This window comes from Lactuca virosa, chromosome 6 (genome assembly GCF_052849685.1).
Source record: "Lactuca virosa cultivar CGN04683 chromosome 6, Lactuca_virosa_CGN04683_v6, whole genome shotgun sequence".
In the NCBI taxonomy this organism is placed as follows: Eukaryota; Viridiplantae; Streptophyta; class Magnoliopsida; order Asterales; family Asteraceae; genus Lactuca; species Lactuca virosa.
The window spans coordinates 196,972,495-196,989,201 of record NC_136431.1 but is presented as its reverse complement, the minus strand read 5'-3'; the positions used below and the strand labels follow the sequence as shown (position 1 = coordinate 196,989,201).

The following is a 16,707-nucleotide window of genomic DNA, read 5'->3' as shown; positions in this document are numbered from 1 at the left end:
GATTTAAGCACACTATACACAAGGTACGAGCTTTATACCTCAGATGAACCAGAAATGAAGCTCAACTTCTGGATCTACTCTTCTCCTACACGACCTTGCTCCTTCTTCAAGTATTATTCTTCTTCAAAATCAAAAAGAATGCACAACAATGGCTCAAAACTCTCAAAAGTGAATTAGGGTTTCGTGGATAGGGTTTGGGACAATGGAGGATGTAAATGAGGCCAGCTTATTGAGGTTAAGATGTTTAAATAGGGTACAAAACCGTGAAAATTAGGGTTTCATTCTACCAGTCCTACTCGTCGAGTCGAGGCTTCTCAACTCGTCGAGTAGACTTCTTAACCCGCGTCCCATTCCATCTCTACTCGATGAGTTTGGGGCCTCCAACTCGTCGAGTTTCTATACAAAAATGAATAAATTATGAATTAAATACATACCAGGAACCAGTTGTTACAGATTAGACTTGGTAGCATCCCGAATAGGGAGAGATTTGTCTATTCGAGGGTTGGAGCTGCATTTGATTATGTGCCCGATTTTCCTTAATGTTGTGGAGACTATTGATCATATTTTTCTAGGGTGTAGGGAGCTGACTGATATATGGAGTAGGATTGCTATTTGGTGGGGAGTACAACTTCCTGATCAGTCTTCTATTACAGATCTTATCTCTTGGTCTGATTCTATTCGGTTGCATGGTGGTCAACAAAAAGCTTTTGAAACAGTGGTGTTTTCAGCCTTTTGGTGCTTGTGGAATTTCATAAATTCATTTATTTTTGGAACGAATTCTCCTAGGAAATCCATTATTTTTTATGAGGTTGTTGAGCGGGTTTTTTTTTTGGATTTCCAGTAGGTGTGGTAAAGCTAAGCTTAAATGGACTGATTGGCTTCACAATCCTGATTTAGCTTCTATTTTGTTGTAATGTGTTCTTCTTAGCACCTTCTTAGTTTTTTAATAAAATCTCTTGCCATTCTAAAAAAATATAACTTAAATAAAATGTATGTTGAAAATATTTTTGAGTCGATTTTGAAAATTTTAAAGATGTTAAAGAATTTGACAAAGTTTGTTATTTTAACCACTAAGACATTAATAAACAAATTAACTAATAAGCATTCTTATATGTTGTAATTATCAAAATTTCCAAAATGATGAAGTTATTTTGAATAAATTCGATCAGTTGTTTGAGGTAAAATTAGAATAGCCATAGAGTGACCAAATTGTATTTAATACGAACAAATAAATTGTCAAAAGCTGTTGTAATTACTTTGAAAGTGAAAAATTACAATTCTGTCATAAGAACAATAATAATAAGGGTAGCAGCTAAAGAAGATTTATATTATCTTAAAGCTAATAAAATTGTATTCTTTTATAATTCATACTAGCTTACAACCTGTGGAAACCACGGATAAGATCCTTAGATCTTCATATAAACACTACTTGCAAGTCCCATCAAAGAAGTTAATACTTTCATTTCATGGATGGGTAGGCAGGCTGTAGATAATGTTCTTTGGGGCTTGGACGATATAAACATAGTGGTACCCGTTATATAAACATCAAATGATGCAACTAAAGATGGAGTTTGAAAATCAAACTAAAATCTGTAAAATCAAACATGAAATATGGGAAAATAATATAAATAAATAAATAAACTGCAATTGTGTTGTTGTCACACAGGAACAAATCTAGAAAATTAAATAAATGGAAAGGTTGTAAAAACAATATAAATAGCTGTTAAATGCTTGAAATAGCAACATATACTCCTTAAATGCTTGACAAAGCAGCATACTGTCAAAATCAAGCATGTAAATAGGTAAAACATTATCACTTTGACATAATGACACATTACAAACATACACACACACCTATACACACAGATACACACACCTGCATACATAGATACCCATTGACAAACGTTATCAAGCCAAGATACCAGAATCTCAATCAAGATTAATACATAAACATAGATTTCTTAATTTTAGTTTTTTAGGTGGTAGAATCAACGATCTATTCAAACCAAAAAATACTATAAAGTGGAGTACAATATACCAACATTAGACATGTCCAGATCCCGAGGTGTTTCTATTGCTGAAATTTCAAAGGTTTTCAGATAGGCATCTAAACAATCCATGCTTGAGAAAAGGAATATGACAATCAACCAGTACCTGAATCACCACAACCTGTGAATTCATGGTTCCCAAAATATCCAAAACTTTAAATTGTTTGATAAGCTTACTCAGGATCCACTTATTCCCTTAATTAACTTCACAATCACACATGGTATCACCTACATCCAATTAATGAGAAAACACTTAGAGAGAAAAAGAAACAAAACAGGAGGAGGAACATGATTGCGAGAAATAAGACGAAGGGAAAGAAGAAGCAACCTTGATTCAAATCAAAAAATAGAATCGTATTCAATGAATTCATGCTCTTTTTTTGTTTTTCTTTCTTTTCACCCATAAATCAATTTTTGGTTTATGGATCTTGATTAATGATGAACCTCCATCGATTATGTATTTTGAATACCCCACAAATCGCTTGAAATAAAAAATAGAAACTTATATAAATCGAAATAAATTGATATAAGGTGGAGAAGAAGATAGATTCATTGATACATATATTAATTAAGGGCTCACCATCTCAGCAACATATCTAGCAGATCTCTAGGTTAGAGAAGAAGATTACCAGCGAATAGAGGTTCAAATGAGATAGGGTGGCGGTGATCGTGATTTACCGAAATTTTGGGTTCAATTGATATAATCCTGATTTTAAGGTGTAACGACATTCGAGTTTAAAAGATCATTAAGGGCATATTAGGTACTTTACTTTTAAAATTTCTTGGCTAGAGGAGATGCCACGTGGCAATAATAGAGTCTTTTAGTAAAATAGGGGATTTTATATTTTTATGCAAATACTTATCATTTACTTGCATCTCTTTGAACATTATCAATTATTTTATTTATTTTCCTTAGATCCTAACTATTTTCCAAATTCATTTAATTCTTATGTTTAAATTAGTTTAATAGTTTGGTTTCTATTACGTTATTTTGTTATTTTTGGATTGGTCTAAGCCCGACCCACCACATGTAGCCCACTCGACTACAACATATTCGTTCTTTCCTTTTTTAAAGTTCTTTTCACTTGGTTCATAACAAACAATACTCTTCTCCAAAAGATAAAACACCATAGGCGATATTTACCTCATTCTTCCATCCACCTCTCATCTAGCTCTAGCCTTGGCCTTTGCTATTGTGTCTTCTCATACATGGAATTACCGAAATGGTCCTCCGTGAATTTCTGTTTTTAATTTTTTAGCATCTAGAACTTTGTATCATGCTCCAACAAAACCTTGCAACTTTGTCATGTTTGTCTACTTATCTTTCTGCTAAAAGGTGTGTCACTAAAACATGGGTTTGTTTAAGCGTATACACTATGATTTATTGACATCTCCTATTGTGAAAATGAGTGGATATAATTTTTTTTTTTTTTTTTTTTATGATTACTTGAATTTCCTATGGGTTTCCTGGTACGTGTAACACTTGAGGCAATCTTGGTGTTATATATTCTAATGATAATTCTCAACACCCCTAGAAGAGCTTTCATATTTTCCCAATGCTCAACAAACATTAGTAATTACAAACATTATAATGGTCATAAGTGGATGTACAAATTTTTTACATAACTCAATTTGTATGCCTCATGTCAAAGGCCATCCGACATTTTGCAATGCCCCCGGTGATTAAGTTTTCTGGATCCAACACAAATTAGGGTTACATCTTTTTGTAAACCTTCTACAAACCAATACAAATGCTAGATTCTTGGCTATAAAGCCTCAACTTATGCACCTTTTTTACATTGACATTTAGGCAAGACATGTATCAACTTAAATGTTTTGAACATTGCTCGCACCTTCCGTCTCTAATTCAACTTGGGATTCGGACTCACTTGATTGTGTGATAGGCTTCACGTTTTTAATCTTTGAAACACGGAAGATTGCTAGATTGGTGTCTCCTGAAGAAAAAAAAATGATCAATGATAATCTTTAACTAATAATCAAATATATATAAAATACCCTCTTATAAAAATTGTAAACCATAAATCTTTTTTAGGAAGATTATACCGAATGTAACGTATCTCCCAGGTGTGACAACTGATTGCACACCAGGCGTAAGCCTTTTTTCATCAATGAACGTCCCATTCGTGCTGCCCAAATCGGTCAACAATAGAGCACCACCCTTCTTCTGAAATCGGGCATGCGTACCGGATACTAACATAAGATACACAAACATTTATCAAAAATAGCAATGTACTTTCAAAAACTGTATTATAGCATCCTACTTTCATATCATTCTATTAAAGCGTGATTCTTTGAAAAATAAATTCTTACAAAGTCGAGTTTTATGTAGATGAAATTGCTATAATTGTTGCTATTTCTTGCATTTAACCCAAGAAAGTATTTTGAATTTTGCCATGTGTGGCATAACTAATAAGTACCTGTAGCAACCGGGATTACTATATCGGCTTTCTCAGGAACACGTCCAACAGTCACCTCCTTCTACCTCATATCATGCCCGAAAACTTTCAAAGTCAGAAGTCGGATTTTCAGATAATGAGTCTAAAGAAACTACTTACAGATGAAATCTCGAATGCAGATGGCATAGCAACCTTAAAACCGATGTGTCTTGAATCTCCATCACCTATTTGACCAAATCCAAAAACCAAATTTTGATTTAAACAAGTATATGCTATAGCGTGGAATTGAACATGAACAAGGGATAAAATTACTCACCCACGGGTTCAAGAAGCCATGTATATTCATCATCGGTTGGATTGGTTTGACCAGCTATGGAAGCGTTTATGGTGGCTCCGAACCTCTTTCGTGAAAACAATTTATCGTTAAAGTGATATTGCAATTTCAGAGAGGATTGAGAAGAGGGGAAATTAGGTCTAAGATGGAAGAACGATTGAGGAGATTGGGATTTTAATGAAGGGTTTTTCAAATTGAGACATGGAATGGAGTGGGATGTGATCAAGGTTTCCATTTTCGCAGAATGTTTGCTGCAATTTTAGTCGAGAATTTTGGAGGGAATGTAAGATAGAAGAAGTAACAAGACAATCAACAATGTGATTGAAAGCTTTTGGGGTAGTCATCAGTCATGGTGTATGTGTGGCAGACATTTAATGATGTGATGACATGGATAATCCCAGAATCCAGATTGATTTATTTATTTAAAAGTAAATTGATTTTCTTTGTAGCTAAAAATCCAAAAAAGAAACAAGTTAATCGTGGTTGAAGTTATTTAGAGGAAAAATCATAAAAATAATCATAACCGGGTGGAGGTTTTAACAACCTGGCCATTTTTTTCTAGCAATTGAATGATTGATCGTATATTTCACAACATTATCAATTGATCGACCATTTTTTTTCTAGCAATTAAAAGTTGTTTTGCAATAATATTGTTACGGATTATCTGCCGGTATGGTCTTGGCCAACATATGTCTCCTGTGGAGTACCGAACTATCATTCGTTACCGCCTCATGATTCTCATATTCTCAATTGACGAGATATGCCCAGTTTGCCGCAAGGCATGTTTGGATACCTTTGGGAAACACGCGGTTCATTGTAGAGAGCTCCCTGGTTTCAAGTACAGACATGATGTGGTTCAGGATGTTCTCTTTGATGCTTGTCGGCGTACTGGTATTTCTGTGAAAAAGAAGCACCAGTGAACTTTTTGACAGACCCGCAGGATGGAAGGTTCACACTTAGACCGGCTGACATTTTGGTCTTTGGATGGATATGAGGGAAGCATGTGTGCGTGGATCTTACTGGGGTCTCTCCTCTCGTTGGTTTGGGGAGCGGAGGTTTCACAGCTGGGCATGCCGCTTTGAAAGCCGCTGCGTGTAGGGGTGGGAATCGGTTCGGTTTTTTGGTTTTTCGGTTTCCTCGAATCGGTTTCTTCGGATTGAAATATTTTTTTGTCCAATTCGAAAACCGAACCAAATCGAATTCAAATTCTCTAGACCAAACCGAAAACCAAATTCTAATTCGGTTTGGTTCGGTTTGAAAACCGAGGAAACCAAATATTAACTTAAAAAAATTCAAACATAAATTAAAATATTTTTAATATAGAAATTTAAAGTTGCAAACAGAAAGATCTAAAGTTTCATACGAAATGATCAAGAGAGTAGATGGGTTAAAATGATTTCTAGTTTATAATTAATACTTTTATTTAATATAAAATATAAAATATATTTTTTAATTAATTGATTTATGAAATTCGGTTTTTCGGTTCGGTTTGATTTAAATTTCATGAGACCGAAACTCGAACCAAAAACCAAATTTACAATTCGGTTTGGTCTCAAACCAAACCAAAAACCGAATTTGAATATGGTTCGGTCTGAAATCGATTTCGGTTCGATTTGGTTTTCGTGTTTTTCGGTTCCGGACCAAATAATTTCCACCCCTAGCTGCGTGTAAAGTGGTAAAGCACGAGAATGCATGTATAGAAAATCAACATGTGTTTGTACCTTTTGCATTCAATACATTTGGTTTTCTCGCACCAGAGGCGGTGGAGCTCCTCAATAGAATCCAACAGGTCATGCATTCTAATGTCATATCTCCTAGATCCACAAATGTTGTTTTCAAAAGAATTGGTTTTGCCATCCAGAAAGGGCTAGCATCACAGCTTGTTGCCCGTTTGCCGTCGATCGATATGTATTGAACTATATGTTTATCAACTGAAACATCATCCTAATCTAAAGTACACTTTAAGAATTTTTTTTAGTATCTTAAAATTAGGTTCCAAAATGGACACTGCAAATGTCCAAGATCATCTTGAAAGCACATATATTTACCTATAAAGGTTATAGATTTAACTTCCGATATATTTTTTGGAATATCTTCATAAAAATCATTATATTTTTGTTTTATATTCGATTTTATTCAATTAAGTTTGAAAAACCGACAATTGTATTAATTTTGCATTTTTACAAGGTCAACAGGTCATTTCACCTTTATATTTTATACTTTTAGCCCGAATTTTAAATTTAATTACAAATTTGGTCTAAAATTTACACTTTTAACCAATATTTCAAAATTTTGTTACAAATTCATCATAAATTTAGTTTTTTTACATCTTTTTGTTTTCTGCCGTATAAAATCATATTACAAAAAAACATATTTCACATAAAAAAAGTCTTCTCTTTTCTTTATAAAAACTTTACTTTTTAAATATTTTTGTATGCAAAATATGAAATGAATATTTTTTTGATGTGACATTAAAATGTATATATACCACTAGACTAACACTTCAACCCAACTATTTAGATACGTAAAACGAATGCTAAAATGTATAAACCTTTCTCAATTGAAAACTATCTGGTATAGTATACATATCAACATCTACCACAACTTACATATATATAAAACTCTACTTCCAAATTTCATCCAAAAAAAAAGCACAAATAATCACCCTATCAATCTCAATTTCAACCATATTCAACACCCAAAAAAAACTGCAAAATTCTCGACCTCATCTCAATGTACACGAGCAATCGAATTAGCCCAAAAGGCTCGGGACTCGAAGTTTTCTTTATTTTCAAAGATTTATATATTTATATACACTTGATGATGTCACAAATGGCTTAAACCATCTGCAACAACTTCAAGCAGCCACTGGAGTTGGCGGCAATAACCATGTCCGACTTCTGCCGCCAGCAAACACTTGAAACAAACTGGTTGTTTGCATGGTCGGTTTCTTTGCCGGAAACCGGATCGATTGAGCCGAATTTGTGGGCGGTGATTGGCATCGGAAGTGATCGGTAATAAGCAAACACCTGTGGCAAAAACGTAATTTTTTTAGCCCTAGATTTTACCCGTAAAAGAGCCCTTAAGGAGAGAGAAGGTAGACTGTAACACATGAGACTGTGTCTAGCTGATGTGAGACACTGACAGTCCTTATTTGACTTTTTAAAGTCAAACATAGACTAATATATAGTTATATAAAATAAGAAAAATATAAAGAATAAACTAAAGGGTACCTCGTTTGTTTCTGAACCACATGCAATGTATCCATCAGCAACAGATAAACCGACAAAATTCTGTAGACAAAGATTTTCCATAAAAGAATAAACAATAAATAAAATATGCAACCAAATTTTAAGTAATAACTTTTACAATAATATTTGAAGTATTAACTATTTATGAAAGCAATTGAGTTAAAAACACGAACCTTCTCATTTGTATGTCCTTTGAAAGTCATGATGCAAGCATCACTCGATAAGCAACCAAATTTTGTTTTCTTGAGATCCCAAAGCTTTAGTGTGTTATCAGTGGATGCTGAAATTACGGTTTCGCCATCCAAAAACTTCACATAGCTAACTGCTCGATCATGTCCTCCCAATATACACAATGGAGTTGTAATATTCCGAAGATCATAACAATATGTTCGATAATCAGCAGACCCAAAACACACCAAATGAGATGAAAACGGAGAGAATTGTACACAACAAACATTTGCAATGTTTCGGATTGTTGATAAACTCTTCTTCTGTATAAGGGTAAAATCGTCATTTACATTTAAAATCTTGAAGACAAAGGAAAAAGAAGAGGCTTACCTCATTAATGCTCCAAAGTTTGACATAACAATCGTCACTCCCACTAGCTAATTTTGTGGGGTCCACCCGAGAAAAGTCAACTGACCATGCTCTTTTTTCATGCTCAATATGATGAGAAACTGTTTGACCAGTTCCTGCATCCCATATCTGGAATCATAGAAAATTAGAAACAAATTAAAGTAAGATGATATAAATTTATAATAAAATAAAAATAAATGAAAGTGTAGAAAGTACAAAGTAGAAACCTTCACTGAGCCATCATAATCTGTAGAAGCGAGATAATTCTTGATATAATTATTCCAAGAAATGCAACTAACTTTTGATTTATTCACCATTTCAATCGCAGGATAATGAATATCAACCGAATCATCCAATAATAAATGAAAATCATAAACTTTAATCTTTTTAGAAACACCCGCAGTTGCAAAATAATCTTCATCTCTATCAAATCCAAGAGAGCATATAACATTTGCAGAATTACTAAAATCACCTCCCCTTAAATTACCACGAACTTCAAATCTACTATACCTTGCATACTTGCATAAACCGTTAAAAAACATTCCAAGTCGATCCAACGGTTTATTATTTTCTTGATCAATCGTGTCCATTGGATCATTCTTGATGCTTGATCTTATAGAAAAGTAAGCACTTTCAAGATGGATTAGATTGGCTTTTAATCTTGATTCATTAATTGGTTGTTTGTTGTTTTCTTGAATTGATTGTCTTGACTCGACCTCTTTGATATCGGATTTTAAGTAGTTGATGTCTTTGATTAAATTTGCGGCTTGTTTTTGTTTTTGGTCTTTTAAAGATGTGAGAAAATGTAATAATAATTCGGATTCGGTGTCTTCTTGAGCTATGGAGGATAATAAATCGTCTGTTGATGTTTCTTCTATTTCACTTATAAGCTTGGATTTTAGAATATCCCTGTTGAATTGAAATCAATATATATAAGGGAAATCTTTTTTTTTTTTAAAGTTGACAACCAAATTAATTTCATAATTACCTAGTGGTTGGTCGAGCTGAGGCTTCAGGGTGAAGTAGCCAAAGACAAAATCCTGCTTCCTTGGGATTTTCAGACAAGAATCTAGGAGGAAGAATCCTTTGTCTTAAATTCATCATTGCAACTGCATGTTCTCTAGAAGTAACAAAAGATCCAAGAATCTGGAACATGGAAACAAATTATAAGATCACTTGAAAAGAAAATTTTATAATCTCAGATTGTTATATTTCACACCTCAAATAGAAGAACACCCAAAGAGTATACATTTGAAGACATCATGCAAGGCCTCTCTTTAACATCCTCAGGGCCCACATACCATTGTTCTTCTAATAAATCACCACCAAAAGAAGTCAACCCTGGTTGAGTTTGAGTTTGAGTTTGAGTTTGACCATGGTTAGAACCAGAACGATTTGGGAACTGTTGCCACATACCAAAAGAGTTCAAATTTTCACCATGTTTTCTTCTTTTCAAGAACTGATTAGACAAAAGAACATCATCTCCTTTGGTTTCTGTTAATTCCTTCATGTATAAAACTTGATTTGAAGGTAGCAATTTGAAGAATGAAGGTCTTAAAGCTTGTAAAGCTTCTCCTTGAGAGTGTGATGAATCCACCAAATCTAATATTTGTTTAAATATATAAAGACTTTTCGATTTATCAACTTTATTCTTTCCCATTTTCAACCATTCTCTCAAATTTACACTTTCATCTTTGGGAGAGTTAGGCTCGGGAATGACAGCTCGGGCATCGGTTTGACCATCTCGAGGTGGACCTCGGAAAATGACGCCTTTGCCCTTGAGTGTACTTTTCACGAAATACTCGGAGAATCCGGATTTAGAAAGAATCTTTGTTCGAATACTTGAAGTGGATCGGTTTTCATCATGGGGTGAATTGTCATTTGTCTCCTTTTGATTTTGATTTTGATTTTCTTGTTTGTTTTCAAGAAATCCTGGGAAGAAAATGGAGTCTGAATCTTCCCAAACATCAGGCTTTGAAGCACCAACTATTTCTAAATTCCCATGGTTGAAATTTCTTACGACTAATTCTTCAACAATACCCCTGGAATTATCATTGTTCTTTCCATCAATGATATTTGTAAATGTGTCGGGATTGTTTTCTTGAAAACTAATATCTTTAATTGGATTCACTACATTGGAACTTGTGGGATTTAGAGAGAATTCTCTTTCTTTGCTTTGTAATCTTGCTCTATTGATGTCTTCAATTGCATTTGCTTCATTATCCATCACTTCATGAAGATCCTTTAAGAAGTTTCATCATCACTTCATGAAGACCCTTTAAGGAATTTCATTAAGTTAGATCATAAAGACAATTAGCCTAATTGTAGGATTATACTTTCATATCTACCAATTATAGAATACTTATTTTAAAGAAAAGAAATGAAAGTAGGATGCTATAATACACAAATATATAAAAGTACATTGTTATTTCTTGTATTTAGCCCTTCCACAAAAATATCAGGAAAAGAAATTAAAGCACAATGATGTAGTTGTGTAGATTCTTCAAAGTACAATGTAGTAATAAGAAGAAAACAGAAGTACCAATTTGTACAGTCAGCATCAACAGTCAACACAAACACTTCCCCACATGATCGAAATATCACCTAAGGTTTCAATTGTCAAAAATCAGGGAAAATGATGCATATGAATGTGTTTGTTTGATGAAGCAGTGTGTGGACCAAATGTAAATCTAGGGCATGTGCAATCTGACCATTTTCATGAATTTCGGTGCCCTAATTACAGAAGCCAATAAAAAACCTAAATTCTCGATCATAAAACATATGAAATCGAACAAAATTGCATACCCAATTGGGAGTAGACAAATAAGGCACGATTTCCCAAAATAATTTCAGAAACCAGGACGAAATAAAACAAAATCAACTGTCATCTTCCGACTCGCTGTGTCAACTCCTTTCGAAACAACTTCCGTTCACAGAGCATATATTCAAATAACAAATAACTTAATTGGAAGTTCCTGTGTTGAACACCTATTTTTAGTCAAAACAATTCAACTCATTTACCCCAAAATTCAACTCGTGAGACCGTTCTACTATCGTGAACTTCAAATTGAGCTTAATCCCAATCCAATTAGAACCCATAAAGTTAAAATTCTAACAAAATGTATAGGAATAGTAGTTACAATCAAAATATAACCAATGCAATTAACTCAAAATCAATCGAACTTGATCTGGATGTGATTAGTTGATACCTTTATTGACCCAGAGAAGAAATCGAGCAACAATGTGCTGAATTAAAAAGGGGAAACGAGTATAAAAGTGAGCGAATTTCTAAAGGATGGAGAAAACAAAACCCCTGGAGAGAAAAGGTGAAATTTTACGGTACTTTTCAACTGTGAAGCGGCAAAGATATATCTCTGCCACTCGATTGCTTCTTCCAAGATTTTCTTTTTTTCAGTTTCTGAAGAACAAACATAACTTTTTAGAGTAAATTACAGAAATAATACTCAAACTTTGATTAAATTTACAATTTCAGTCCAAATTTTATGAACACAACATGGACAGTTCTTGTGTGGTTATATTTTCTTGAATAGTTGATTCCTAGAACGGCCAAATCAATAAAAACTTTACAATGACCAGAACCCCCCAAAAATCAAACATAAAGCTAAAACAATTATAGGGACCAAATAAATAAAACCTCTGACCTAATTCCTATTTTTTTTATTTTTTAAAACGGCAAGTTAGCATATGTATGAGATTGAACTTATGACCTCCTTGTTAAAAACATTTTGCTAGACATCTCGTTAGTCAAGTGAACTAGCTCCAACTTGTTTAACTAATTTTTACTTCCCCCCACAATTGTTATCAAAGACAACCATATATATCTCTCTCTCTCACACATACACATCGTCGCTTCCCCACCCATTATATATTTTTTTCTTTTTTAACCCTCAAACAACATGTCACCATCGTTGTCCATTTAATATCGTTATCTCATCACTACCCATCTCCCAACGCATGGCGTATAACCAAGGCCCACCCCAACGAACCTAACACCAATTCAAATCGAAGTTGAATTTCATACCACCATCATACTAAGACCAAAATTGGAGTTGAATTCCGGATCACCATCGTGTAACGATTATTCATAAAGCTACCATTTATGCTTGATTCCACCAAAGTTAAAACACATCCTCACAATTACCCACAACCAAAACCGAAGTTAAATTGAAGACCACTATCACCTCAAATTTATCCTTATGGTTGATTTAATGTTGATTTAATATGTTAATTGTTATATTCAAATAGATATAGACAATAGTTGCAAGGATAACGGCGGACCATGGTTGGTTGGTCCCTTCGATATTTAAAAAAAAATTAATATAATTAAGAAATATTAAAAAAAAAATTGAGGGTATGTTGGTCAAATTATATGCACTTAAAAAAAATAAAAAATAAAAAATAAAAGAACTAGTGATGCAAGATTTAAAAACCATAAAAATCCAACCTATCAAATTTTTGAAAGTTTGATTGAAAATATAAATTTGAACAAATCATAAGGATTATTTCTCTAATTTACTCTACTTTTATCATTGCCATTTTTTCGCGTCTTTTATTTTGGAAATGTTTTCCTTTATCAAAAATAGTACTTCTGGAAATGTTTTCGTTTATCAAAAATAGTCCTTGCGTTGTCACTCGAATTGCATTCTTCTTCCTTTTCTTTAAAGCTTTATTAATAATAATTAATAATAATTCGACTAAATTACAAAATCGTTCATGTGGCATAGTATAATTTATGGATATTCTCGATATTCATTTTCTGTTTTCGTTTCCATTCATAAAATAAAGTGTTTTGTTATATTAGTTATTTATGGACCATCTAACTTTACAATTTAACATTAAATCAACAAAATACCAACTTTAGGGTACTATCCTTCAACTTCTTGTCTTCTTCAAGCACTTTAGAATCAAAACCATTTACATAATTCAATTTAACCAACCCCCAACCCCCCCCCCCCCCTATATATATATATATATATATATATATATATATATATATATATATATATATATATATATATATATATATATAAAATCAAACATAAAGGTAAAACAATAACTAAGGTTTATTTCTCTAATTTAGGTGGTTTGCTTGACTTTGGTTTTGTAATTAAGTTTGATAATAAGATGTTTAAAAAAGAATTTGAAGCAGACAACATTATAGTAGTTGTTTTCATGGATTTATAGTTGGAACTTAAGTCAAACGGGGCAAGTAAAATAACACAACAAATTCTATTTTATGTTTGAAAACAATAACAAAATTTATAGTATAATTCCGTTTTACTATATAATTTGGTCCGTCAATTTACTAAGGGGTGGTTGTACAAAGTAGTTAAGAAATAGAAGTATCAATGGAGGAGGTGGGGAGTTATGTGAATAATGCTTGTTGTTGACTGGTTGTAGGTTTAGGTGTAGCACCTATCTCGTTGGACCTCAATTTGGGTCCTCCAAAAGATAGCTCAATATGTGTTTCAATTGTGGCCGCGAACGATCATAGTTTGTAAAAAAGATTATAGTCTACTGAAAATTCAACAAACCTTTATATAAACTAGACAAATTCTTAATGTAATCAGTGTATATAAACAACCCAAAGATAGGTTCGGGACCACTAAGATATTACAATACAACTACAATAGGTGTTACTAAGATCGGAGGGTGTACTCAGAGTGTGTACTCATCCTTCACCACTCATTTTTTGAGTATCACATCAACTTTCACTCACCAAAAGACAGGAAATTGTCATCTTTCAGTAATTTTTTTTAAATATATTTTATACAAATGCTATACTCATTTTGTAAGGATTAAAAATCATGAACTTTAATATAATTTTTATAATTTTTTAATATATATATATATATATATATATATATATAATTTTATAAATATTAAAAAACTGAAAAAAAAAATTTAAAAATAATCATAACAGGAGAGAGAGGGCGGGGCAGCCACCCCTCACCGCCTCCCTACGCCAGGTAAACCGCAGTGTCGGTATAGTGTCTTCGGGTGCAATTTCGTCCCCCACACCGCACCTCTCTAACATAACATAAATATAGCAATAAAGGATACGGTTTTCTTTCGATCTTGGCTTAATGATTAACATGTATTGTCATGCTAGCTTGTTACCCTTTCATAATCAAACCACTATTCTCACCCTTTCACGGTCAAACAACCATTCTCAGAATATTAATATAAATGGGTCTCACCCCTTCCTCATCACCACCACTACAACCACAACCAACACCAGTGCTATCTCAACTTCAAATCAAAACAATCCTATAAATTTTTTTTTTTTTTGAAACATATTAAATCCTAACCTCAAATCAAAAGTAAATGGTAAAAAACACCCCATGATGCTCAAATGAAATGTTGAATTTAAAACCTTAAACATAATGGAACAAGGGAAAAGGTGAGTTCGTCTGATTTCATCATTTTCCATTGGGAATCAAAACCTTACACCACCAATGGTAGATTTAATGGAGTTGTTTGCTTTCATTATCATCGCACATAAATCCTTGGTTCAGTAATGGTATAAGAGAGGAGGTGGGTTCGAGATCCACAAATGGTAGATTGGGTAGTGACGACAACAAAGTTTTTTGTGGGATAAACCATAGTGGGAACCACATATTGTTCTAATTCACTTCATGTGTAATATGGAACTACATATGTAGTTTTCGTCGAAAAAGTTAACAGTGGTCGGTGGGTGATCGTGGGGTAGCCAAAGCTTTTCACCGGAGATGGCAGTATCTGGAGAAAGATAATGGCAAAGCACAATGTTGAAGAAAGATAGTGGTGGCCAGAGAAAGATAATGGTGGTAGGTTACAAGATGATAGTGGCAGAGAGATGGGAATGATGGCAGGAAAAAATGAGGTTTTTTAAATTATGATGGTGTGGCAAACAACACAACCAGTAAGACTAGTTAGCTTCCAAATTTAAAGATGAAAACATAAAAAAATTATCATTCTAAAAATTTTCTTGTGAAATTCATTACAACATAACTTGGAAACCTATGATAACAAATAAAAAAATGGTTATAAGGCACATAAAATAATTTTAACTTAAAACACTTTTTTAAAAGAACAAATAATTAAAATCGTCTTTATGGTTTGCCAAAATTTCATATTTGGTCCCTAACTTTATTTTGGCACTTGGACCGTCCTTAGGTTTTGATTTTGTTATGGTGTAAGTTCCTGTCTAATAGGAAATGAATATAATACCCTTAATATTTTCTTTTTCAGTTTTTTTTTATTTTTCTAATTAAAGAAAATGACTTAAGTAATTTAATGGCAAGTGGGACCCACTTGCACTCCCACTCCGGCTCTAATCCTACCACTCCCATTACCACCACCCGTCATCGGCCACCATCAGCCACCTCCAATGTGACATCCCCATTTTCACGGCCATAAAAGACCGATTTTGTTTATGTTTTGTTTAAAAATCAGAGTAACATTTTAAATAAAAGTGTTGCGGAATTTGTTCCCAAAATAAAATATGATAAAGATTTATCAAAGCATTTCCGTAGAAATGTATTTCATTAAAAACCTCGGGATGTCATGTTCGATACAAATCAAAAGCATAAACAGTACAATATAAGCCTTACTACATTTATTCATATCTACAGACCTATATCTGTAATCTCTCATCTCAAACATCATATATATGCTCGTGCACCACTACCTGTAATACAAGAAACTGAGTGGGTCAGGCTTGGGAGCCTGGTGAGCACATAGGATTTTCAACCCATAATAAATAAGTTTATTAATTTCATCAACCAACAATAACCCGATTATCTGTTCCCGTTATCCTCACTTTACGTCCCTAAACACCTATCATAAGGGACCTAGCCTAAGGATCATCACCGGGATGGACACTACTGCTAAGGGGGTTCCTCAGCAATAAATGTCCTAAAGGCAACCATAAGGGGGATGGCGTACACCGGTGAACACATCGTTCACAAACACCTACAGGTTGCGAGCCTGCTAGCGTTCCACTGGACTGTCTAGAGGAGTCTGTGGTTGTCATCCATACTCTGCTAGATGACAGAATCAACAACAACAACATCGAG

General features: G+C 33.5%; 2 protein-coding genes and 1 long non-coding RNA gene across 3 annotated transcripts; all 3 read right to left on the bottom strand.

The window, feature by feature from the left end:
* Window positions 1–1,723: 1,723 nt before the first annotated feature.
* LOC145118939 (uncharacterized) lies at window positions 1,724–2,759 on the bottom strand. The gene is made up of 4 exons (XR_013713551.1): window positions 2,629–2,759; window positions 2,377–2,529; window positions 2,226–2,276; window positions 1,724–2,154 (listed from the first exon to the last, which is right to left on the bottom strand). It is a non-coding gene; the product is annotated as an uncharacterized LOC145118939 (long non-coding RNA).
* An 859-nt stretch (window positions 2,760–3,618) lies between these two features.
* LOC145118558 (SMAD/FHA domain-containing protein) lies at window positions 3,619–5,139 on the bottom strand. The gene is made up of 5 exons (XM_079054248.1): window positions 4,782–5,139; window positions 4,625–4,689; window positions 4,487–4,547; window positions 4,113–4,259; window positions 3,619–4,003 (listed from the first exon to the last, which is right to left on the bottom strand). Exons 1-5 carry the CDS (start codon window positions 5,032–5,034, stop codon window positions 3,876–3,878), a joined length of 654 nt encoding a protein of 217 aa, XP_078910374.1. The 5' UTR covers window positions 5,035–5,139; the 3' UTR covers window positions 3,619–3,875.
* Window positions 5,140–7,341: 2,202 nt separating this feature from the next.
* LOC145119904 (protein SPA1-RELATED 2-like) lies at window positions 7,342–12,026 on the bottom strand. Its single transcript, XM_079055670.1, has 8 exons — window positions 11,836–12,026; window positions 9,846–10,902; window positions 9,615–9,772; window positions 8,854–9,535; window positions 8,609–8,755; window positions 8,224–8,541; window positions 8,033–8,092; window positions 7,342–7,828 (listed from the first exon to the last, which is right to left on the bottom strand). The coding sequence occupies exons 2-8, from the start codon at window positions 10,851–10,853 to the stop codon at window positions 7,637–7,639; spliced, it is 2,565 nt and encodes an 854-aa protein (XP_078911796.1). The 5' UTR covers window positions 10,854–10,902; window positions 11,836–12,026; the 3' UTR covers window positions 7,342–7,636.
* Window positions 12,027–16,707: the final 4,681 nt, after the last annotated feature.

Bases quoted from the DNA above. Each gene is read 5' to 3' on its own strand.
- LOC145118558 (XM_079054248.1), bottom strand. From the start codon at position 5,034: ATGGAAACCTTGATCACATCCCACTCCATTCCATGTCTCAATTTGAAA. The intron at 4,690-4,781 runs GTGAGTAATTTT...TTGGTCAAATAG, and splicing joins ATGGCTTCTTGAACCCGTGG to GTGATGGAGATTCAAGACAC. The intron at 4,548-4,624 runs GTAAGTAGTTTC...GATATGAGGTAG, and splicing joins CTGCATTCGAGATTTCATCT to AAGGAGGTGACTGTTGGACG.
- LOC145119904 (XM_079055670.1), bottom strand. From the start codon at position 10,853: ATGGATAATGAAGCAAATGCAATTGAAGACATCAATAGAGCAAGATTA. The intron at 9,773-9,845 runs GTGTGAAATATA...TCCATGTTCCAG, and splicing joins TGGGTGTTCTTCTATTTGAG to ATTCTTGGATCTTTTGTTAC. The intron at 9,536-9,614 runs GTAATTATGAAA...TCAATTCAACAG, and splicing joins TCAGCTCGACCAACCACTAG to GGATATTCTAAAATCCAAGC.